This window comes from Centrocercus urophasianus, unplaced genomic scaffold, assembly GCF_019232065.1.
Source record: "Centrocercus urophasianus isolate 14NV4802_14NV808 unplaced genomic scaffold, USGS_Curo_1.0 seq_26, whole genome shotgun sequence".
Classification (NCBI taxonomy): domain Eukaryota; kingdom Metazoa; phylum Chordata; class Aves; order Galliformes; family Phasianidae; genus Centrocercus; species Centrocercus urophasianus.
Window position 1 is genome coordinate 10,735,709 of NW_024884822.1, and position 23,449 is coordinate 10,759,157.

General features: G+C 43.6%; 1 protein-coding gene across 2 annotated transcripts; it reads right to left on the reverse strand.

The window, feature by feature from the left end:
* Nucleotides 1-501: 501 nt before the first annotated feature.
* G3BP1 (G3BP stress granule assembly factor 1) lies at nucleotides 502-22,899 on the reverse strand. Of its 2 annotated transcripts, none has more exons than XM_042826285.1 (12): nucleotides 22,807-22,899; nucleotides 10,984-11,097; nucleotides 10,305-10,386; nucleotides 8,950-9,123; nucleotides 8,090-8,180; nucleotides 7,546-7,639; nucleotides 6,994-7,198; nucleotides 6,176-6,277; nucleotides 5,514-5,625; nucleotides 5,046-5,171; nucleotides 4,833-4,942; nucleotides 502-2,990 (listed from the first exon to the last, which is right to left on the reverse strand). In XM_042826285.1, exons 2-12 carry the CDS (start codon nucleotides 11,076-11,078, stop codon nucleotides 2,784-2,786), a joined length of 1,398 nt encoding a protein of 465 aa, XP_042682219.1. In that variant the 5' UTR covers nucleotides 11,079-11,097; nucleotides 22,807-22,899; the 3' UTR covers nucleotides 502-2,783. The 2 variants fall into 2 exon arrangements, with proteins under 2 accessions (XP_042682219.1, XP_042682218.1); XM_042826284.1 differs by having other exon boundaries at nucleotides 4,833-4,963.
* Between the last annotated feature and the right edge of the window lie 550 nt (nucleotides 22,900-23,449).

Here is a 23,449-nt window from a genome sequence, read left to right on the forward strand (position 1 = left end):
CATTTCTATTCTGCAGCACATGGACATCAATACTTCAAAGAACCCAAGATTCACCATTCAGACTAAAGCAGAGGTGCTAGCAGGGAACATGGCAGTTCTGCTCACTCGACATCTCCTTGCGGCCTTTTCTGCCCCAGAAGAGTTTGTGGACTTCAAACATCAGACATCATCTTTGCTGTAGGTACTCCAGCCTGTTTGCAGTCAAAGACAACCAAATCACAGCTTCACCATTAAAACGCACAACGCATTGAAGACTTCAGATGATAGAGGTTTTAACAGCACAGTCATTGCATAAACCAGCAGAGCACACAGCTGCTGAGCATTAAACAGAAAAAGCCAGTGTGAAGCTTTACAGGTCCTTTCAGCATGGTTGGTTATTTGCTAAGCACAGAACCACAACCACAATCAGACATCCTGAAGCGTCACTCCATGTTTTGAGATGCTCTCAGCATAACTTGCTTCTGAGAAGTGTTTCTGCACAAGATACCCCCGAGAAAAAGGTTTCTGTAAATATTTTATTTTACCTGTCATCTTCTCTGACAAGATCACTCTCTGGGTCTCACTGTTTAACACAGAGTATGATTAATACAAAACCAAGATACACTTCACTTTACATACTTCAGTTCTTCACTGACATTCCTCAGTCATTTCTCAACTCAGATGAAAGTGAGCCAGAATTGTCTGACTTCACTACAGAAAAGTTGGGGGTTTTTCACGTTTATGGATGCTTTCACAGATTTGAAGAGCAATAGAAACTTTTATTAACAGCACCTCCGCAGTTGGGAAGTGCAACCTGTTACTGCAGTCCTGGATTTAACATCAAGAACACCAGAAACAACATATGAGAATTAAAAAAAAAAAAACAAACAAAACACACAAACAAGGACAGTTCAGTGAAACAGTTCTGTTGCACACCTTCACTCGATGGTCATTCCTAATGAGAAGAGCTGTTTTTTCCCCCCAAAGAAAAAATAAATACCAGTTACCACCACAAGAGGAAGCAGTATGCATTTGTAGCACTGCTGGCTGTGGGAGGGCACACACAGCCACAGCTATTGCTGTTGCACTTCAGCTCTCCTCCATTCCATCAGGAAATCTGAGAAACATCCATAAGGAGGGAAATGATGCAACACTAAAGATGAAGCCAAAACAGAACAAAACCCAACACTCTACTGACATTCAGTACAACCAGGTTCAATCACTACGTTTGGCAAGTAAGTGACAGTAAGTTACTGCTCTGTAACAGGTAATACCTACTCACCCCTTGCAGTTAGGGCAGTTTTGCTCCAGCTTTAGAGCAAACAAAGCACAGAAGTTATATTAATAAACCAAGAAAACATGGAAACAGTAAACCCTAGCACAGATAAAGAAGCTTACTACACAGTTCTTCCATATAACCAAGAACTCTGAGGTCTGGCGTAAACACAAGACTGCCATTCCTACCCAGATATTTACACAGAAATATAATGCTGTTTTGTGTAATATGATCTTAAAATCCCCATAATTGAAATTTGTTTCATCAGTTTCAGCTTCTTTAGGAGTACTGGAGAGTGTTCAATGTAATAATTTCAGGACAGAGAGGCACCTCCTATGCTTATGCCATCTATCAGGTCTGGCAGAAGCAGGGAATTTGCCTAAATGGCAAAACCATCACAGTAGAGAGAAACTTAAAGAATGTGACAGAAGTACAGCATCAGTAATGAGAACTGCCCAGCTTCAAAAGCCAAATGTTTTGAATTCTGCATCCACAAAATCCTTGTTTTTGATTATTGAAATGCCAAACTGATGAAGAACAGACAGTATTAAAGACTTGAGCTATAACCACCTCTACCTAGCAAGCCTACCGACAGAAGAAAGTACATCTTCCTCTTGGAAGAACTCCAGCGTACTCTTGACTTGATAAAGCAAATCTAGACCTTTTTTATTTTTATTATTTTTTTTTTTTTTAAACAATTTGCCAAGACTGGAATGAGAGATAAATAGAAGGCACAACAATTTTGCTTTTTTTTTTTTATACAAATACAAACTAAACATGAAAAAACCTCCCTAGTTCAATAAAAAAATTCCACAAGTTCAGGAAAAGTGTTTTGAGAGTCAAGTTCTAGACATTTAAAACCTATCCCACAATCCAAAATTTCAAAGTGGTAAAACAGCAGTTATAATTCTTTTCCGTGATCACGTATCAAAAGAAAAAAGAAAAAAAGAGATTCTATGGATACTCATTATTCCACTTTTACAGCGCCACAAAGAGAAAGGTGAACGTCAATTTTCGGGTGGCAATATCTCCAGATCAGATGATGTTCGTATGACCCTCAAGGGATAAATCAAAGTTTTATTTTCCTGCCCTTGAAATACTTGCCAAGTACTATGTTTTCCTATAGGCTCTTGAACGCATGCATGTGAAATATTATTCCACTGACTGAAATGCACCCAAATTCAGTAGAGAGGGGAGGAAAAAAGAAAAAAACAAAAAGACATTCTTCTAGGAAAGACCACTGGTACCAAAAAAATCCAGTCCGTAAGTTTGAGGTGAGCAAGGAAATTCAGTTCTTTTCTTTTTAAAATCCACTTTTCCTAAAGCGTTGTTCCACAAAGCTGGAATCTGGGACAAGGACTAGAAAAAAAATCACAAAACCATAACACAAACAAAAAAGGGGCCAAAATAGTATCAAACGTAGCAGTCTATAACAGGCTAGGGCCACATTCCAAGATACCCAAGGCTGAAATTCACAAATCTGCAGGTAAAAAGGGGTTGCACCACCACGTCAACATCCACGATGCATTCACTGGCGTTGCCCGATCCCCCTTCCAGCTCCAAATCCTGGCTTCTGGGACATTCCTCCACGTGGAGGCCCTCGAATCCCACCTCCCAGCCCCCCGCGAGTGCCTCCAGGTCCGCGTGGTCTGTTATCTCTGCGGTCACCCTCCCTGGCAGCTCGTGTTTTCTTCTCCTCCACGTTCAAGCGCACCTCTCCCCTGAACATGATGGGCTGGAACAGAAGAGAAAATATTTTCGTTCAGAATTCATCTGGAAGCCTCCAGAAGTCAAGCAGATTTCTGCGACTTTCTCTCATCCTCTTCTTTCCATCCAAGGAAAGAAAAGCATTTACAACTTGTGATTAGAATGTAACTGTGGTCAAACTATACAACCGGTCTCATGCTTGACCACAGATGAAAAGTGGCTGGAGATGTGGAGAAGTGATACTTTTGAAAACATGATATAAGAGATGAGCGTTCCAATACCTCTTACAAAAAGAGCTGACCTATTAGCAGTACCCTGATCTCATTAATACACACCAATTCAGTCTGTCACCAGAGTCCCAGATGGCTTAATCCTATGACATGAAGAATGACAGATCCTCTCTATCACTGGCCTGCATAGCAGTGTGAAATCTTCCACTTTGGTCTGTTTTAGGAACACATTTTTGCCCGAAGCACTGGGTCTCCTTGCAATGCAATAGAATTTAGTGCTCTTCAAGCAAGGTAGGAGATGTGTAAAAATCACTTTCAAAGGTTTAAAGATGTATTTAGAAAAATCAAGTCTTAGAATAGCATGTCCATCCATTGTAACTTAAGCATTTACACAAGCCTGCATGAAAGATGCTCTGAATGAACCAACTCTGAAAGCCTATTACACATCCCACATCTAAGAATTCAGCATCCACTTTGTTCTCTGGCTCCAGCTAGAGTGGAACAGTTAGAACAAGTACACAAAGGCCACAAATTCCCCAGCTGAGCACACCTCTGGTATTGTACACTCTATGCACAAAGCCCAGCACTCAGCCCTTAAGCTACCTCTCCCACTGCAAAAGGGCACAGAAGTGGATTTCTCTGGTTTCAATCCAAGAACACAAACAGGCAAGTTTAAATCACTACTAAAGGTGATGTTTGCACACTAGCTGTGGATAACTTCTTAAGGACTCACTGCCACTGAACTACTTGCTCCCAAACCAATTAGGGTCAAAGTCAGATCAACTCAACCTACTTTTAGCAATGGTTTCAAGTCACCCATTTCAAACTTTACCCTAGACCACACTGGAACTGCTCTGTCTGCAAAAATGAAAGCGTTTAAAGGAAGCAACTCTATCAGCACTAAGATCTTAAATTACCAGCTCCCTTTAAGAGCTTCTATAATTACATGAAGCTCAATAACACTAACTCAAACTTTGTTAGAAATGCTGCTGACACTCTACAGCTAAAGGTGCCTAACCACACAAAATATCCTAATCTCAAACTGCACCTCAAGGAAAAAAAGTCTGCCTAGGGAAGCTGAAGCCCAATCCCCGGAAACATTCAAGGCCACATTGAAAGGGGCCCTGATGCAGTAGCTGGCAACACCATCCACAGCAAGAGGTATGGAACTAGATCTTTAAGGTTTCTCCCAATCTAAGCCATTCTATGATAACCTACCTTTCAATTTAAGGTCAGAAATACAGGATTTCAATTTAAGGTCAGAAATACAGGAGTAATACTGTCATACAGTATTAAAGAAAAGAAAGGATTCCACTGAGAAAACACACTGTAATGGCACAGTTGAGGTGCATCCAGATTCACTGCCTACCATCATCCCACACACACACTCATGAAGTGTGCATCTTCCATGAACAATCACTGCTGATAAACTAAGCAGGTACTTTTCCTTTGTTACAAGGAACCCTTCTCAGCTTGAATACTAGTATAGTTTCTCCCTCTCAACCCCTTTTGTTAACAACTCAATAAGGAAAGATCTTACTTGTTCAGAGGATCAGGACTCTACCTTTTTGTATCAGAAGCACCTGGAAAACACTGCCTGTTATTAACAGAGCAAGAAGCCTGACTGAAAGTTTATTTACCCTGTTGCTAAGGATCTTCTGAACTGGTTCAGGATCATCAAACACCACAAACCCAAAATTGGGGAGCTTTCCACCACTGTTGATGCGCAGTTCAACAACATTGCCATAGCCTGCAAGAGAAGAGCCAAGTTCTTGGGTCATACATTAGAATGTTCTGTTGGCCACACCAATGGCTGCAACCCCAAAGCCTGAGGAGTAGAACTACCAACTTACTTTGGAAAAAGTCTTTTAGCTCACTTTTATCCACATCGTGGGGAAGGTTCCCAACAAAGAGCTGGTGACTGTCTGGGTACCTCACAATCCGCCTTGTTTCCACATCACCTTGTTCACCCTCACGAACTTGAACATAAGAGTAAAGTTTAAGACAAGACAGTTCCACAGACAAACAAGAACAGCATCACAGTTAGAATGAGCATCCAGACTGCATACCCATCTACACATAGGAATTTATACCCATTTATACATACCCTACTCCAGGAATTTTCTAAAAGCTTGCTTTCTGTCATCTGACTGAAAGCAAATAGCAAATAAAAACCTGGATACTTCAGAGAATGCCATTCAATATCCAGATAAGCAGAAAAACCTCAGTGTTAGTGAGACTCTCAACACTCCTGTTTACCAATTCCCCAAAACCACCAAATCAAAGAGCAGAAAAGTTTCACACTCTGTGGCTTTTCTTACTTGGCCTAGGACCCCTCTGAGGCGGGATGCTCGTTCGCTGCTCCCTCACTCTCTGATCCCTCTGAGGTCTCTGTGGTGGAGTCTGAGATTCAGGCTTGGCCTCAGGACGTGGCTGTATGAATTCAAAGACAATTATCATGCAAACATAAAACAGCAGTGCATTTAAGAGCTCACTATCAAGTAATTTTACCAGTTCTCTTGAAAATTAAGTCAAAAGCCTGAATTCCATTCTTCTCACCTGTGACTAAACACATTGATTTGATAGCGAGTGCCACAGTCTAAAGTTCCCTATGTCATTCCATGCACAACTGCACAAGAAGTGACCACCTGAAGGATGGCTGTATCACAATACACTCATTTCATGACAAAACCTTGTTCCTCAATAAGCAAAGGAAGAAGGTCAGAGAAACTGCTTCTCCTCTTAAGTACATTTCTTTTAGACTGCAGATACAATCAGCAGTCATAACCTCTTTTCTCCATGAGAATTACTCAGTCCAAAAACCAAGGAACAGCATTTATGACATCCACCATGGAATACTGAATTAGACAGTCCTCAGTGCCTAAGAATTCAGTTCATCACACTGATTTCACTACTTCTTTCCCATCTCAGCTTCTTGCCAGCCAGTTTAGCAGTGAAACAGCTTTAGATGCTTAATTCCTACCTGTGAGACTGGTACTTTCACAACATGAGGCGGTATCCCCGACACTGGAACAGCTCCACTGGGAGGGAGGTTCTTACTGGTTACTGATGCCCAAGAAAATGCCTGAAGAAATAGAGATTACACTCAACTCCATACTCCTGATGTTACCATGTCTGTTAGCAGTGTCAAAGTTTAAGTAATCCGTGACATTATGGATTCAACTATCAGCAGTTTGCCCAAATCCCCTTCAAATCATCCCAATTCAGAAGACATATTATTACAATGACTGAACTCCACTTCTAACCTGTTTCTGGCACGCAAGTAGAACTGAAATTTGAGACAGCAACAGCCTAGCACCAAGTACCACAATAAAGTTAATCAAAGCATTGCTCTATGGAGTACTCATTTATCAACTTTTGACTCCTTTGACACTACAGAGCAACAAAAAAAAGAAACAGCTAGGAATTAATCTCAACCACTTTCCTGATTCTGCATCTTGGCTACAGTCTGTAAATAATGTCAGAAGCTCTGTTTATGAACTAAGAACCAAAGAAATCGAGCCTCTCACTGTTACAAAAGTTCCGAAACCCCAAGTTTACAAAGTTTTCCTTTAGATCATAGGAATTTAGACAAGTAGTTACTATGCAGAAATTCAACTATCTACTGTTGTATAAAAGCCAATGAGAAAAAGGCAACTGCTCATGAAAAGAAGTATCTGGACTCAGGAAAGAATTACAGAGCATTTAAACACTTATCTAATTCCAGATACTTCCCTCACCAGAAAGCAGCACGTCAAACTTCCTGACGAAAGAACATGAAGAGTCACACATGGTTATTACCCTGGAGTCCTCTTGCACAGCAGGAGCTGGATCAGCAGGAGCTGGAGAAGGACTCTTCTCCACAGTTTCTTCTGGAGCCGATTCCTCCAATACTGGCTCAGATTTTTCTTCCTGCACCTCTGGCTCAGGTTCCTGTTCAGGTTCTGGCTCTGGCTCAGGCTCTGCTTCTGCAGTTGTCTCTTCCAGGTGCTCTTCAATGTCATTGCTATTAGCACAAGAAAATAAGGATGGTATTTACTGCATCTGATTAGATTACTGAGTAGTAAGGAATGCTACCTGTTTAACAAAGAAGCCAACCACTTTTCATTAAAGAGGAAGAACAAAGGTAATCTAAATAAAACTACACTGTAGAAGTACGCAAGCTTCACATTATTACACTACAGACCAAAGCATTACATCTTCTGATAATCTGGAGTCTCTGCACTAAGCGTAACAGCATTTAAGTTTCAGTTGTCTTTCAACTGTCAAAAGGGAAAAAAAATCACATGTAGCAGCAAGTTCATATGACTTGTTCTCTAAGTAGTCAATATTACCATCTAACAAAGTTATTACCTGACAGTCTGCTCATAATAAGCACCAGTATCATCAGGAACAGCCTCAGGTGTTTGTTGTCTTTCCTCAGGTTCCTCCCCTTCTTCCTCCGATTCTAATTGAAGTAAGAAGAAACACCACACACTGCTTTAGTACTCAATTCCAACTCATCTCCCACCAACACACATTTGAAGTCTCTGCAAGGAGCACAAGGAAACACTACCAAAACACAGTGCTAAGCAGACATTTCCTTATAGTTACGCTTCCACTTGAGTTCTTGCTTTTGTCTGACATCAAATAACATTTTCTAAATACTTCAGAAAACAATTGTTGCCTACAAATCTGATTGCTACTGCCCAAAAAAGGCCTTGCAGTTCTTTCAATAGAAAGAGACTATACCAGAAAACTACAGTGTTGAAACAATAAAACTACAGGCAAGGAAAAGACTCAGAACATCATAAAGATTAATGCTGCAGAAAGAGACTTCCTGTAGTCTGGAAACAAAGCACGTAGCAGACCCAGGGACAAACACCAACAGAATCACACCAAGTCTGCTGGTGCCCACCTTCAGGAGGCTCAGTGTCAGAGTCCCCAAACACCTCATCTTGGTAGCGGAAGATATCATTGTGGACGTAGAATTTGTTTGCAACAGAGCCCTAGAAGAAAAAGAGGAGAAATAATTCAATTACATGAAATGCAATATCAAAAAGTAAAGTAACAAAACACAAACAGCTGAAGCAAGTCACCCTTCCCCCACAAATACAGAAGATCAATCCAAAGCTGCCTCCTTTAAAAAAGTGCACTACACAGGTAAAAAGATATGCTAGGAAGTCAAGCATGCATGAATCAACAGGAAATGTAATGCTTTTTGTTCTTATAGCTGATGGAGCACTAAGCAGAGCAACCTGTGATTCAAGGTTCTAGTTCTTAGCCCCAAGTAAGCCAGAAAAGTAATATGAATTTGCAATCCTCCCTCCATTTCCCATCATCATTTTGTTCAAATAGTGTATTTTGAAAGCCACCTCAAAACACCATGCAAGTGCTTCACCAAACAAGAAAATCTAAATGCTGTCTTCAAGGGACAGAAAAGCATTTTCTTCTTCCCACTCATTCCAATACAAGGACAAGTAGCTAGGAAGGCAAACTAAGGACAGAACCACTTTAAAGAATGCATAAGAAAAAAAAGTGCTGTAGCTATCAAGAAGCCACAAGTCAGGGCATTTACATCTGTAATTATGATACCCAAGGTTAATTGATGAACACAAAGAAGTAGCATGAATTCTCTAGGAATTTGCAGAGCACTTCTACCCAACTGCGTGGCAAACTACCTCCCCAGTGTAACACTGGAGATTCCAACACTGAAACCTCAAGTCTTGACATGATAGAAGAGGCACTGCAATAATGCTGTCACTCAATATAACATACCTCAGGTGCAAGTACAAACGTTTGCATGAACCTGCGCACGGGCTGCATGTTATTGGAGAGCTCTCCCATCACCTGCACTACAACCCCATCATTGAGAGTGGCATGGGCATCCACGTGACGGATCTTTGTGTGGCAGTCCTTGAAGTTTAGTGACAGAACCTTCTTGTGGATATCCTATGAAGGACAGAATACAGGTTATACTGTGAGAGTCATTTCTGATAAATTCGAAGCTTCCAGTGAAAGAAGAAACAACACACTTATATACCCAAACTTACACAAGAAAGTTTGACAGTAAGCTCTAAGCTCGCTCTGCAAGCTATTTTACACTGAACTTCAACAAAAGGAAGCATACCTTGATTAACTATTGCTGTGTAAAATTCGGCAGTTGTTCCTCCCCTTTCACAGAACAGCCTGGGTTGGAAGAAACCTCAAGGATCATGAATCTCCAACCCTCCTACCACAAGCAGGGCCACCGACCTCCACATTTAATACCAGACCAGGCTGCCCAGGGCCCCATCCAAATCTGGCCTTGAACACCTCCAAGGACGGGGCATCCACAGCCTCTCTGGGCAGCTGTCACAGCACCTCACCACTCTCTCTGTAAAGAACTTCCTCCTGACATACAACCTGTCTTCCCTCCTTCAACTTAAAACCATTTCCCCCATCCTGCTGTTATCTACCCTTCCAAAGATTTGACTCTCCCCCTGTTTATAGGCTCCCTTTAGGTACTGAAAGGCTGCAAGGAGGTCACCCCGCAGCTGCCTTTTCTCCAGCTGAAAAAGCCCAGCTCCCCCAGTCTGTCTTCACAGGGGAGGTGTTCCACCTCTCTGATCATCTCTGTGGCCCTCCTCTGGACCCTCTAACAGTTCTCCATCTTTCTTGCACTGGGGGCTCCAGACCTGGACAAAACACTGCAGATGGGGCCTCACAAGGAGAGAGACAATCACCTCCCTGGCCCTGCTGCCCACCCCTCTTCTGATGGAGCCCAAGATACCATTTGCTTTCTGAGCTGCAAGAGCTCACTGCTGGCTCACGTCAAGTTTTTCCATCCATCAGAACCCCCAGATCCTTCTCTGCAGGGCTACTCTCAAGGACCATTCCCCCCAGTCTATATACATGCCTGGGATTCCTTTGGCCCAAGTGCAAAACTTTGCACTTTGCTGTCTTGAACTTCATTAGGTTCATCTGGGCCCACCTTTCAAGTCTGTTGAGATCCCTCTGAATGCCATCCCTTCCACTATGTTTCTCTATAGAAAGCCACCTGACAAAGTGGATGAATCACAGCTGGATATGTGTCTGAACCACAAAGGAGAAAAGAAAGTAGTAAGTGACAGTAAGTTTTTCCAAATACTTACAGACTGCCCATAGACTGCATCAGCAGGTTTTCCATTGGAATCCAAGCCACCATGGACATAGGAAGAGTTCTTTCCATAAAACCTGTTGGAAAGAAAGAACCACATAAGCTTCAGTCTTCAGATATGTCAGGTACCCAAACAATAACAGCCAAGACTGAAGTCTCTCATAGGAACTAGATGTGCACCCTGTTCTCCTTACACTGCTATAAAGAAACATAGTACCCCAAACACACAGGACACTGGAGGCTTCCCTCAAGCTCTGGCCTCAAGTTTGAGGCAAGAAGCAATGCCTGTTTATTTACTTAAAGCACTGCAGGTAAGTTACCCATTTTATAACTAGGGATTGCAAGCCAAAGCTAAATATCATGGAACAATATTCTGACAGCAGATAAAATCTGGAACTCAAGTTCACAACGCTCTAAGCTTTTCTCTCTGCTAAACAGAGATCAGCTGTCCACTTAAGTGGAAAGGTTTGAGAAGTCTTTTAACAGATCCTGAAATTAGAAGAAAGGTTTCAAAACAATTGTTTGAATACCACCTCAAAGCACAACGAAATGAAATGCAACTTCCTTCAAAAACATGAAGCTAAGGCATGGGAATAAGTTTACTTACTGATTTTGAGCATACGATTTAAAGAAACCACACAAAAGCTGATCATGAAGTGAAGCAAGAGCTTTACCTGTGCAAATAGTCAGGTGCCTGGTTCAGCAGAGTATAGTACTGCCTCACAAACTCCCGCCCGACCAGCAGGGGACTTGGCTTCTCCATCACCATTTCTTTGGTCAACTGAAAACTAAAAGAAAAGCAAAAGCCCTATCAAACAGTAGCATTTTTGTGTTGCTGTTCTCATACAGACAGCATAAGCCACATAATCACAGTAGAAAGCACACACCAAAACCTATTAGCAGTTTTACACAGTAAGCAGTTTAACCAATGTATTTTCAGAGTCATCAATCTTTGGTGCTGAAGAGAGGGAGAGGACTGCAGGGGAGCAAACCAGAGGTGGGAGAGGCTGCACAGGCAAGGGACATTACCTCATAGCATTCCAGCATTTAGTCATCCTACATACCCTCAGCAAAAAGCAGGTAGCAAACAAGAATGGCTCTCCAAGAGGATTTGCTAAGAAGCTAAGTCATTTGCAGTTGATCCAAGTTCTACTTACCTCACTTGACTTCACAATCAGAATTAAAAGTCATATGTTTCAAAGTAAAGCCTGTGCTACTGTATTAAGGGCATTTATAAAAGGTCAGAAACAGTCCAATCTATTTTTGTCAGCAGTGCAGCACTTGCTGCTCAGGAGCACTGGAAGAATATCGGATTATATCAAAGGTACTGCGCTACAAACCAACGCATGCTGCTCTTCCCTTATTTCTCCTGAACAAGTCCACAGTCATTTAAATCCAGGTCAGATGAACAGTACCATTCCCAGGCCAAGGGACAAATTGATTTAAGTACCTCCTATCTCATTTCAGCAGGCCTAAGTTGTAAGAAAAAAGTCTTTGTAGGAAGGCTACACTGTGCGCATCTGTTTCCTTCTCTTCAAGCATTTGTACAAACTGTTCAAACTGATTTAAAAAAGGCACCACAGTACTCCTAACAAAGCTTCCTAATATAAGTATAATTAGGTTTTCTTTGTGTCCTGTGATACCAAAAGGTAGCAGAATAGGTGCTGAGCTGACAGTTTAGCTCTGGATGTCACATAGGCTACATAGTAGTCAGTTTCCCTGAAACTATCCTGGCTTTGTAGTGCTCACAGTAAGAGCTTGCAGTGGTACCAACAATGAGGCAAACAAATCTATCAAAAGAAGATCAAAACCTAAACGTAAAAACTGAGAGAACCTCCTCCCTACTGCTGACCTACAGAATCCCTTCCCTACACAACACAGCCCACACAGACAGAACACACTTCAGGTGTGCTGCAAATCAAAACTAATACATCACTGACTTGAGCCCTCAAGGAAAAAAAAAGTCAATGACTCCTGAATTTGTGTTCATCTGCTTTTATTTAATATTACAACTGTTAAGTAGCCTCAAGAAGTAGCAGTGCTATCTAGAAATACGCAATCAAGCTAAGCTAACACAGACCCATCTGATGGAGCCTGCAGAGCACTTGGCAGTTATGCTGGAACTAGCTCTCTTGCCACTGCACAGGACAGCATCCTCTACTCTGGGTAAATAGTTGCCCATGGGTATCATCTGTTCCTCCTCGGTTTCATTCAGACTGCCTTTCCTCTGTATTGCTTTAAGCCTTGCTCCAGTTCATTCCAGTATGATGCTTTCATTGTGTTTGCTGTACCTCAGACAAGAAGCCCCATAAATGCTACGAACCAGTGACAAATTACAGCTTCAGCAGGGAGATGACCTACCAGGGAAGTCTACTGCATTGACAGCTCAAATGCACAGCATGTATGGGCCTGCAAAGGAACCCACCACACTGCAGGTGGTATCAGAAACGTGAAACAGAAGTGTCAAATGCCAAAGAAAACATAAGAGACCCCGAGCATGGGATTTCACATAGAGCTGAATCAAGTCTGGCACCCTTGCTCCATACCAAGCCATAGTGTAACACCAAACATGCTGTAAACAAAAGACAAGGCAATATTGAGGCAGAACATACATTTCAGTACACTAAGAAGCTTTCCATGTTCTCATATCTTCATGAGCTAACCATGAAGCAAGTGATACGCCACAGCTGGGTCTGCCCTGCAGGAGATGCTCAGATTCTGCAGATCACTTTCATTTTAGGAAGTTCTCAGTATCTGTGGTTTTAAAGAAACCTTTCAATTGTAGGCACAGTATATTACATATACAGATGTCTAAGAGGATGGACTGAAGTAACTAAACCCTCAAATCTATGAAACTGATTGCCTTCAAACGTACATTAAGTAAGATCCCTACAAAATATCAGGTGTTACCCTACAGGGAAAGTAAGGGCAAGCTGTGAGTACCATAGCTGATGTCCTCACGCAGCCATTTCCCACAGAGCACTTCTGAAACACCAGCACAGCAAGCAGCAGAACCCTGAAGGAGTGGGACCAAGTGGCAGGCAGCTCCCCCACATTCAGGCTGTTGGTGTAACTGGCAATACAAAACTGAACTGTTTAAAACCTTGCCCCTGTGCCATGAGTTTACTATTAGAAAAACAGTCCTATGACATCCGCTCAGATCACAGCAACTCCATACAGAAGAACATTCATGAACTGCTTGTTTGCTCCTCTATCCTGGTCGAAGGTGAGGGTACAGGCAGTGCATCACTGCTCAACGAAGACCCCTTCTTTGTTTTCACTAATGTCCAGAAGACTTCCTACTCACTTGTGATAAGTGTTACAGCAGGTTCCTCTGAGAATTATTTTCCCCTATCTTCTGTAATGAATGTACAAAGCTTCCCCTCCTCACCTGACGTAGAACTGTTACCTGCTGCACTCAGATCTCAACAGCTCACCTGTATGAACCCACCAGCACTCTCATTTCCAGAGCTGTTCTGACTCACTCCAGCACTGCACTGAAGGCATACAGAAGGCAGTGGCTCCCGACTGCACCTCATATTTGTAAGACAAAAATAAAGGATCTCCCTACTGAAAGTGAAAAAGGCACAAGGAGTCCTCTCAGAACTGACTCTTACCACAGAAGGAAGAATAGCAGAGTGCCCACTTCTCATTAACATCCAAACAGAAACGGGAAAAGCCTTTGTATGATCTGACCAGAGGACTGCAATCTGTTTTCACTCCTGCTGCACCTGCTGCTATTCTGCCAGCAGCCATCTGTTCCTGATCTCCAGCCAGCAGCACAACCTGAACGATACAAGCCAAGCACCTCCAGATATTATTTGCTGCCTACTACTGCAAGTGATTTTCACTGTTCCTCTATTCCTTGACCAACAATAATGAGAAATGTTTCATACTGCACAGAACTGACAGGACCAAATGTCTGGGCTATCACTGTATTACTTCTGATGGAAGCTTATCCACACATTTTTGTCAATTGAAATGAAAGGGTGTTAACAGGAAAAGCTGAAAATTTGATGATTTAAAGTCCACCCAGAAACACACATTCACATTACCCCATATACGTAAAGCAGAGAATAACTCAAATTATAGCAAATGGATCAGAACAATTCTGCAGTGTGATGCCACTCCTTAAGCCAGGAGACTTAGGGGAAGACAAATACCTCCTTTACAGTGGTTATCACCTGGCTGGTGGAAAATTCCACCATCTGTTACAGCGCTCCTACTTGGCAGAAAATCAATGCTAGGCACTGAATTTCTAAAGTACAGTTATGTAAAGTAGAGCCATTTATGCAAATGGTGTATTAAATTTAGATTTAAGTCCACAGAACCCATCAGCATCCACAAAATTAATAGGGTCAAAGAACAGCTAGCTAGTTGGTTGTGTGTAGTAATTTGGTGAGAAAACTGGAAAAAAAGTCAACTGACCATTGGCTGCCCACAATTAGAAAAACTCCAGTCTCCATCTCGTTTCTATTACTGCCCATGTACTACAAGCATCTCTAACACACACTGCAGCGTTCAGGTTCTCAGGACAACCAGAGACTACAGGACTCAAGGTGGGAAGCCAAAGATTCAGACATCACCAAGTCTCTCAGGCTGGAACAACACAAATTTCATTTCCTAAAGCACGCTGGGATTTCAATTATCTTCTGTCAATAAAAACGGCGGTACTAACAAAGACAAGCACAATTTTTGAAGTTGGAGCCCATTCCAAACGGGCCACAGTTCGCTCTTATATCATCCTGGTGTCTTTGTTCTCTGCTTTTTATATCTGTATTTTTAACTTGTGTTCCAACAGAAGCAGCAGTCCATCCGAAAGCCCACAAGATCACTACAGTGCATCACAGTTCCGTTTGACTGGAATATTGCACAGCAGACAGGGAACAGCCCTGCAGCAGCCCCACGTGCTCCGCTGGCTGTCGGTGTGCTACGTAAGCAGGAACAGCAAATGAGTCTCAACAAATTGGTGCATTTTACAGAGCACCAAAACAGTTCCCCCCCCATGCTTTTAATTACAGGTTTAACTGATTAAGATACTATCAGAGCTGTTATGCTGCTTCCAACACTGTAATCAGTTTCTCCTACGTGGAATTCATGCCCTTCATTTCTACAATTTTACCTTCCTATGCAAGTTAATATGCTGTAACTGATGTGCTCCCTATACAGAGATTTTTCCCATTTAAACCAGGAACTCCTGATGCAGCTCTACTCCCTTATTTTCATGTCAGTTAATTCCTTCACATAAAAAGAGCTAAGAAACTCCCAGAGGAGCTCATGTGGAAGAAAGATGCCTGCATCAAAGCACATCACAGTACAAAGCTGGCAAATGGCAGTTTTGCTGGACTTTAAAAGGTTTCATCAACAGTTAATAAGGTTGTGTTATTAAGTATCATTTTGGATTTCTTAAAATGCTCTGGTAACAGTGTTCAAAGCCTTAAACTATCTATCTAGAGTGGTCAGCATTAGAAACAGATAAGATTGCTGTTTCAGACAAGAGAAAAAAGCCAGTACAAATAATGAAAGCAGCCCAATATGCTTCCAGCAGACACAATCTACAGTGGAAGTTAATCAACAAAGGGGAATTAACTGGAGTTCTTCTCACTCCCCACCATTCTACATGACCACTGTTTGCTACTGCTGCTGATTGAGCAAAAAAACAAACCAGTACCTGTGTGAACTGAGATACAAAACATTGGAGTGAACAGTGAAACACCAACAAGCTAAGCTTGCATCACTAGGCAAACTCCAGAGCCCGTCTCATCCAGGGGTTCAGGTCTCTGCACCAGCTTTCTTTCAAGAGGAAGAGTAATGTAAACCTTTCCAAAGGAATGCATATTTAAAAACAAGATATCAAGTACACTGAGATGTGAGATGCCCTTATTTGAAAACAGTCTTAACTATTTGAGGGAGACAAGGAAGAACTACCTGCTGTTGACCTCAAGACCCAACTATTAATAAAGGACTGAAAAGCAGTTCAAATAAGTAGGCAACACAAGTTTGAAAACTGCTCTCCTTTAGAGGTTACATGGAATTCAGAAGCGCAGCATCACAAGGAGCAACACAGCCTGCATTTTATATAGAGGCCACTGCATACCTGCCCACAGCTACTCCTACTTTTCATATTGTGACAGAGCCACACAAAAAGGGTTCTGTCTGAAAAATCACCTTTGGAGGCAGCACTATTTCACAAACGCCAGGCACTCTGTAGGCAAGTGCTGAGAGTTCAGTGATGGGATAACTTGCCTAGGGAATAATGAAACACTTAAAGAACAAACTGTGTGAGATTATCAGCTTCAAGTCTTAGTAACCCCAGAACACCAGTAAGTCCATGGAAAGTAAGTATTGATAGGAAATTCTAGAAGCAGGTACTCCTCAGAGGAAAGCAGCACGCAGTCCAAGGCACATCACAGATGAGCCTTCAGTAATAGCCTGCAAGATGCATATCTGGATCCTTAAACCAAACTGCCTCCATTCCTCCATTTGTTACAAAGAACAGCATCTTCTGTACCACAGCCACACTTCCTACAAAGAGGGAGTGCTTCATAGGGCATCTGAGGCATTAAAGAGCTGAAATCTAAAAATTAGTCTGGAACCAGAATGGTCATCTTCAGGCAAATACCTCTCTGTGCTTTATTGACATCATGCTGCAGGAAGGGAGAGCAACATTAAAACCACTTTCTAAAATCTTTGACACGTACCAGTGAAGGACACCACAGAAGAGCTGCACATTGTAACATCTGCAAGACACATCATTACAAAAAAAACCTCCAAATCAAAGCTTAACTGTTTGCTATTCAGACTATCCAAATAATCAGGATAAGAAAGTATCCCATGTTACCTGTAAGTGAAGCGTGCTATTACAGAACTAAAACAAGTTACTCAGAATTACACTCAGCACTGCACATGCTGGTACTGAACAGCCCCTGCTGGCTGTGCAGATGGGGAACCTCACCCCAGGGCAATGCACAGCCCCTTGAATGCTCTAGGAATACAAATAAACCATGAATTGCTGCAGAAGAGCTGTCATCCTACAAGTCAGGCTGTGTTTTTGCTAACAGATCCAAGCGTGAGCCACAAGTACACAGATGTGATGGAGTCTGACAGCTTCCAGTCAACATTCAGCATTTCTCTTAATGCTCAGCTTTGCCAAGCAAGAAAGAGACAAACTTGTGATTTTTACTGCTATTAGTCAGAATCTAAACGAACAGTGACACATCCAGAGGAATGCAACTTCAAGAACGTGAAGATCAAAAGCAGAGAAACAAAATACAAAGCTAGTTGGGAGCAGCACCTGTACCTGCACAGGAACAGTGTACCAGGGCAATAAAATATACACTGTCCTTGTAGGTAGAAGCATCAAGGCCCACTTATGGTGCAAAGACAGACAGCAAAGTCAGGTTCTGTTTAAAAAGGAAAGGACACAAAGGGATTTAACTTGGAATCTAAGTAATACTTACAAATATCACAAGTGTTTCTTATCAATTTTCTTCGCCTTCACCCATAAAGCACTTCCCTTTTCCTTAATGTAGGGTCTACACCACCAGTGGTATTTTTCCCACTCCTCCTTTCTAAAGTTCTTTCAAGCGGCTTCCAATTTCCTATTTCACACCATGCAATTATTCCTACTCAGCAAAACCTGTGAAATTAGCCACACACAGAGGGGTAACACTGCAGCAGAAGCATTTGCGTTCCTGCTTGGTATTATCATCAAGAAACATGTTTTATTGTAGAGGTAATGCTTACTGCAGCTGCCTCGCATCCATGACAGGTCAGGTTTTACAGCTGTCTGCTTGAGAAGCTCACTTCACACTGCCTATTTGGCATCACTTTTTGGGAAGTTCTGCTGTTCTGTACCACTGGAGAAAAGTTCCCCAACTCAGAAGACAGCCAGCCAAGTTATTCCTTATGTTACCAAGAGATAACAACACTGACTTTCACAGGCGTATTATTTACTCTTGTTTCAATAACACGTACTACAGATTTATGATACTGGAACATGAAACGTTTGCATTTCTCAGCAAGTTACCAGAAGCTGCATGTCACTCCTTACATAAAGGAGACACAAAACAGGTAAGGGAGAAGCTCCAGGGAGCACACAAATTTCAGTTTCAAATATCTGATACTCACTGACCTAAAAAAAGGGTTCCCAAGCTTTGGTTACCAAGGCACCAAACTATACATCTTAATCCCTGATCTTTCTAGAGAAAGCAGGAGAGGTCTGAGCTGGCAGTTACTATTCTGAATTCTTCCTGAGGGAGGACTCAGCTATTGAGAACAGCGTGGTACATGGTCTCAGAGGCACTACTGCAAGAACTGCAGGAGGAAATCTTGAGAAAGCAGCAAAAGCCAGTTTTCACCTTCAACAGGTGCCTACAGAGGTCTGTAAATAGCCACTGTTTTTAGAGCACCCCAAGACCATCACAACAACCCCCACATACACTAAATCCTCTGAAGTTCTGTGCATATCTGGACATATGGTTTTACTACTGAGAAGCTGTAACCAGGGCTGCAGTGTTAGGCAAACAGCCCCAGCACAGTGGAGCACAGGCCTCGTTCCATTTCCTCCTCATACTGAAATGCTTCTTGGGCTGCTTATACCCTGCTTCACATTGATGTAGGAAACTGGAACTGTCCTGATACTAAAACAGAACAAGCTAAGGAAGGCTACTGTACAGAACTTTGATGCAGGAAACTAAGATAACCTGCCTTGAGCACAATCAGTACACTTCAGATGACCACAAGTTAGCTACACTGCATTAAGCGTTATAGCAAATGCTCCTTGTGATATGACAAATCCAGAGGTAATTCCTCTTGAAAATCTGAGTTCTCTCAATTCTCAAAGCCTCAAAACCCACAGAAATATTCCTACCCTTTCAGTAAAAAAATCAGATCTTCCCAACGAGGCTGTTCACCTCAACAAAGATGAAGGACTTTCATATCTAACTGGACACATTCCAACTTCAATTAATCTATGATGAGAAGAATTGTTTTTCCACACATTTTAGCCATGAAAATTCAATCTTAAGAAGAGCTATCTCTTCAGAGATAGCAATAATCTGAATTGTTTATCAATTATTTCCTTAATGAGAAGTTGGTCAGCTTTGAGCCCATACTGTTCTCTAAACTGCTCCTCTATAAAGCAGCAACTTAAACCCTATGATTTTCCCATTAGAATAGGTTTTGTTTTGACATCCAAGAGCTGCTCCAACAACCCGATGAAGTTGGCAGCAGGTCCAGTCCTCTTCTTAGCTCTGCCATTTTTTCCATTTGGCTCCACTGCAGCTTCTCAAAGTAAAAAGGAAAAGTTACTCAGGAGCAGTCAGATGAAGCAGATTAGAACACCTAGCCACACAGATACTGCTGTGAAATTCAAGCTCACTCCCATTTGGATTCGAGTCACAAGAACTAAGGTTTAACAGAAATGCTTTCTGCATGCCAAGCAACAGATTCCTTTCAAGAGTCAACTACTGCACTGCTGTCCATTTTGCCAGAGAAGACTGCTATTCCTCAGACATCTATCAGCCAACTCAGACTGATCCGTCCCTTGTTAAGATTCATAATCAAAACAAAATCAGCGTAGCAAACCATAAGGTGAAGTAGAAGCAGGATGAGGCAACACAGAAGGAAGTGGGAAATGGCCACCAATGCTTTGAAACTCAGTATTTCACATTTGCCTCAGTAAGGAATGTAGAAATCTGTGAAGAGCTCCATAACCAACAGCTCGCCATCTCCAAGCTCTCAAAGCAAGTCCTCCACCAGCAACGCCTTTCTGGAAGAGGTCCAGTCTTAATATAGCAAGACTAGGACTCCACACCAGGAGAATATTCACTGCCTGCAAAGCTTTGGGCATTCTTACAGTAGTTGAGGATGAAGGGTTTTGTCTGGTGGATTTTTGTTGTTGTTGGGGGCAGCATTTTGCTAGTTTTAATTACTCAGTGAGGTAGCTTCGGATCATCAGGACTATTCATTCCCACAAGAAGTTCACTGCCTGTTGCTTCACATCAATTCTGAATATTTCACACAGGCATCCATAGGAAGTTTTGCCTATCACTGACTGGATCCCATCACTTCCCCCCTTTGGTTTATTTCAAACACAGCAGATTATAGCTAACAACAAGCTCCACCCAAAGCCCTGCTCTACTTTGATTGCCTCTTTGATTTTTTCATCGTACTGCTTGGATGGACCAAAACAACTCAGGTTTAATATTAAACTACAACAATTCAAGTTTTGTTTTCCAGCAGGCCATTCACATTGATCTCATGAACGCTCTCTCAGAAGTTACAAACAGAACTATCAATATACAGTAACACCATCTTTGTTTTCTTTATTGCATTTTCATTAAATTATGCTCCTCAGTATACACTGTTACAACCATTTGCAAGGAGAAAAAGGAAACTGCTGGGTTGGTTGCTTTTTTATGATCATAGAATGCATGACTCCATGATTCTGAATCAGCTTTCAGGTGCACCTTCAGCCACTACAGAAAGTGAACGATAACGCTGTCAAGAAACATCAGCACAGTTTGGCTCTTTCTGAACTAATTGCTACTCTGAAGTGTAAACTGTGATACCAAACTCAAGCTTCTGCAATACATTCTCAAAAGACTACAGATAAATACTCAGAAATCAGGACTTAAGCAAAGAGCTTCCTGCCAGGTCTTCTCCTCTACTTTAACTGCGTTCTCTAGCTCCAGCCAAACATATTCACGCTCAGAAAGCACATTAAAAAAAGGCAGTCCCCTATTTCCCATAACTCGAGAAACAGAAACCATTGTTCACAGCCAGATTTGATGTATACAAGATTCCTTCTAAAAGATTATTTACACTTAAAAAATGAGATACACATCTGCTAAAGCTCGTGGATGGGATTCTTTTCCTAAGACTGCAGAATGCCACTTCCCAGTGTGTTTTAATGCTGTCTTTCAGGCAAACTAGAATGTCCTAGAATAGGCATTACTATAAAAAAAAGCTAGAGATTTTTATCACAAAGACATTCTGTGACTTCTGGAATACAAGATCCCTCATCACAAAAATGAGATGTAACCTTATATTTTGCTATGAGGTCTACTAAGCTCGTCAAAAACGAGATGCTGAACTTCTCTAAAAATATTGACTGAAGTAAATACAGTGAATGAAGACTTCACTGAATATATTGCCTCAAAGCCCTCTGGAAGAGGTGAGCCCAGTTCACGGGACTGGGCTTATAACAGCACCATAGAATGATCACAGAATTATCTTTTAGCAAAAACGATTAGGCTTCCTCTTTACTTGAAAAGGAAGTTATTATTAGAAAGTGAAAACCAGGCCAAAAGGAAGATTTTAGAAACAAACTCAAGTGCAGTTTTTGTCTGCCAGCTTCTGCGCTCCCTCCTTTTTGATGCCCGTGCTCAGAGCCGTGGTTGGCTGAAAACAACCCAATACACAACGTTCAATTCAGGGCACCTGAAAGCGTGAGCTTCTAGAGCTCGATAGCACCGTCCAGGTTTCTTAAAGCTGTCACTTCATCCCGTGGAACACAGGCCGGACAAAAATAGCATGCCTGGAAACATGGCGGCTTGCTGCAAAAGCTGCTTTCAGCCAACCGTGGGGGGGAGGGGGGGGGAAAGGGGGGGGGGGGACGACAACACAAAAACAAGTCATTGTTTTTGCAATGAATGCTCACTACGTGTACGAAAGCCATAACAAAAGAAGCCATCAGTATCCCCGGAAAAATTCATCAGGTCATGCAGATCCAAGAGCAAAGCGCACGTGGACGATACCCAAACCTTTCCGCCGTTGTTCCCCCCGCTCAACCAGGCGTATTTCGGGCTTCGCAGGAGGCTGAGCGGCCTTCTCAGCAGCACCGCTTTAAATCTCGGCTCGATCCCGGCCCAGCCAAGGTCACACGGGCAGCGGTGCCGCGCCGCAATCCTGCATCCAGCGCCCCGAAATCACGCGTGCGGCACCGAGCTGCCGGCGGCCCGGAGGAGGCGCTGAGCCCTTGGAGACCAGCGCCGTGTTACCTCACAGCAAAAACAAACCGGCCAAAGGATAAAAAGCACGGGATTGAAAGAAAAAATAGAAGGAAGAAAGAAAAGCACGCAGCGCGCAGAACAAAGCTCGCAGCCCCACATCGCGCCGGCCGCTCCTCCCCCCGCGCTCGGTAAGCACGCAGCCCAACGGCGCCCGGCAGCCCCGCGCCCTCCACGCACGGCCCCGAGGGCGCTGCCCGCCCCACCGTGCTGCCCACAAAGCCGCGCCGGGGCCGGGCGGGCTTCACCGCGGGACGAGGGCCGAGAACGAGCGGGGACCTCAGCGCCGTCCCCATCCCCGTCCCCATCGACCCCTCCAGGCCGCGGCCTACCCCAGGGTTTGGGGGGGAAGAGGAGAGGGGGAAACGTGGAGGTGGGGGATGGAAAGGGGATCGCCCCGCCGCACGCGGCCCTCCGCCGTCCCCGCGAGGCCGCGGCCCCGCCGCCAGCTCCCTCCCGCCCACCCCCGGCCCTCCCCCTCACCTGCGGGCGGAGCGGGACGGGAGCGGGAGGCGTCGCTTGACCACAGGCCTGCCCGGCGGACGAGAAGCACCTCACGCAACGGCGTGCTCTGCCGCCGGCTAGATATATCCGGCGCGCAGCCTAACCCGGCGGAGGCGGCTCCACCAATCAGAGAGCGCCGCTCTCCCTCACTCGGACGCCGGTTGGCTCAGAGAGGGGAAAGGAGGCGGGCTGGTAACTGAATGGCAGCTCACTCCATCAACCACGAGGACTGGCTCCGCGAAGAAGGGAGATTGACCGACACCGATACGAACCAATGGGCGGCGAAGTTCTCCGTGCTGAGGCGGGGCGAGACCTAATGGATTTTCCTCGTAGCCAATAGGACGACGCTGCCCGCGCGAACGGGCGCGAAAGGCGGGGCAGGCGTGACGCGGTAGTGTGGTTGAGGCGCACGGCAGCGCCCTTGAGAAGGTGCTGGTAAACCCCGTTATAGATAGGGGCGGAACCCCCATGCGGCACCGGGCGTAGGGACCAATAGGAGAGCGCGGCGGGCTCTGACGGACAGGCAGGCCCCGGCATCCTTAAAGGGACCGTCAGCCCGCACGAGGGGCGGCACTGGATGCCCGCACCTCCCCCTGCTGGAGGACAGGCCTGGGCCATCACT

Bases quoted from the DNA above. Each gene is read 5' to 3' on its own strand.
- G3BP1 (XM_042826284.1), bottom strand. From the start codon at position 11,078: ATGGTGATGGAGAAGCCAAGTCCCCTGCTGGTCGGGCGGGAGTTTGTG. The intron at 6,278-6,993 runs GTAATAACCATG...CTATTTCTTCAG, and splicing joins CTGTGCAAGAGGACTCCAGG to GCATTTTCTTGGGCATCAGT. The intron at 5,626-6,175 runs GTAGGAATTAAG...GAATTCATACAG, and splicing joins TGAAAGTACCAGTCTCACAG to CCACGTCCTGAGGCCAAGCC.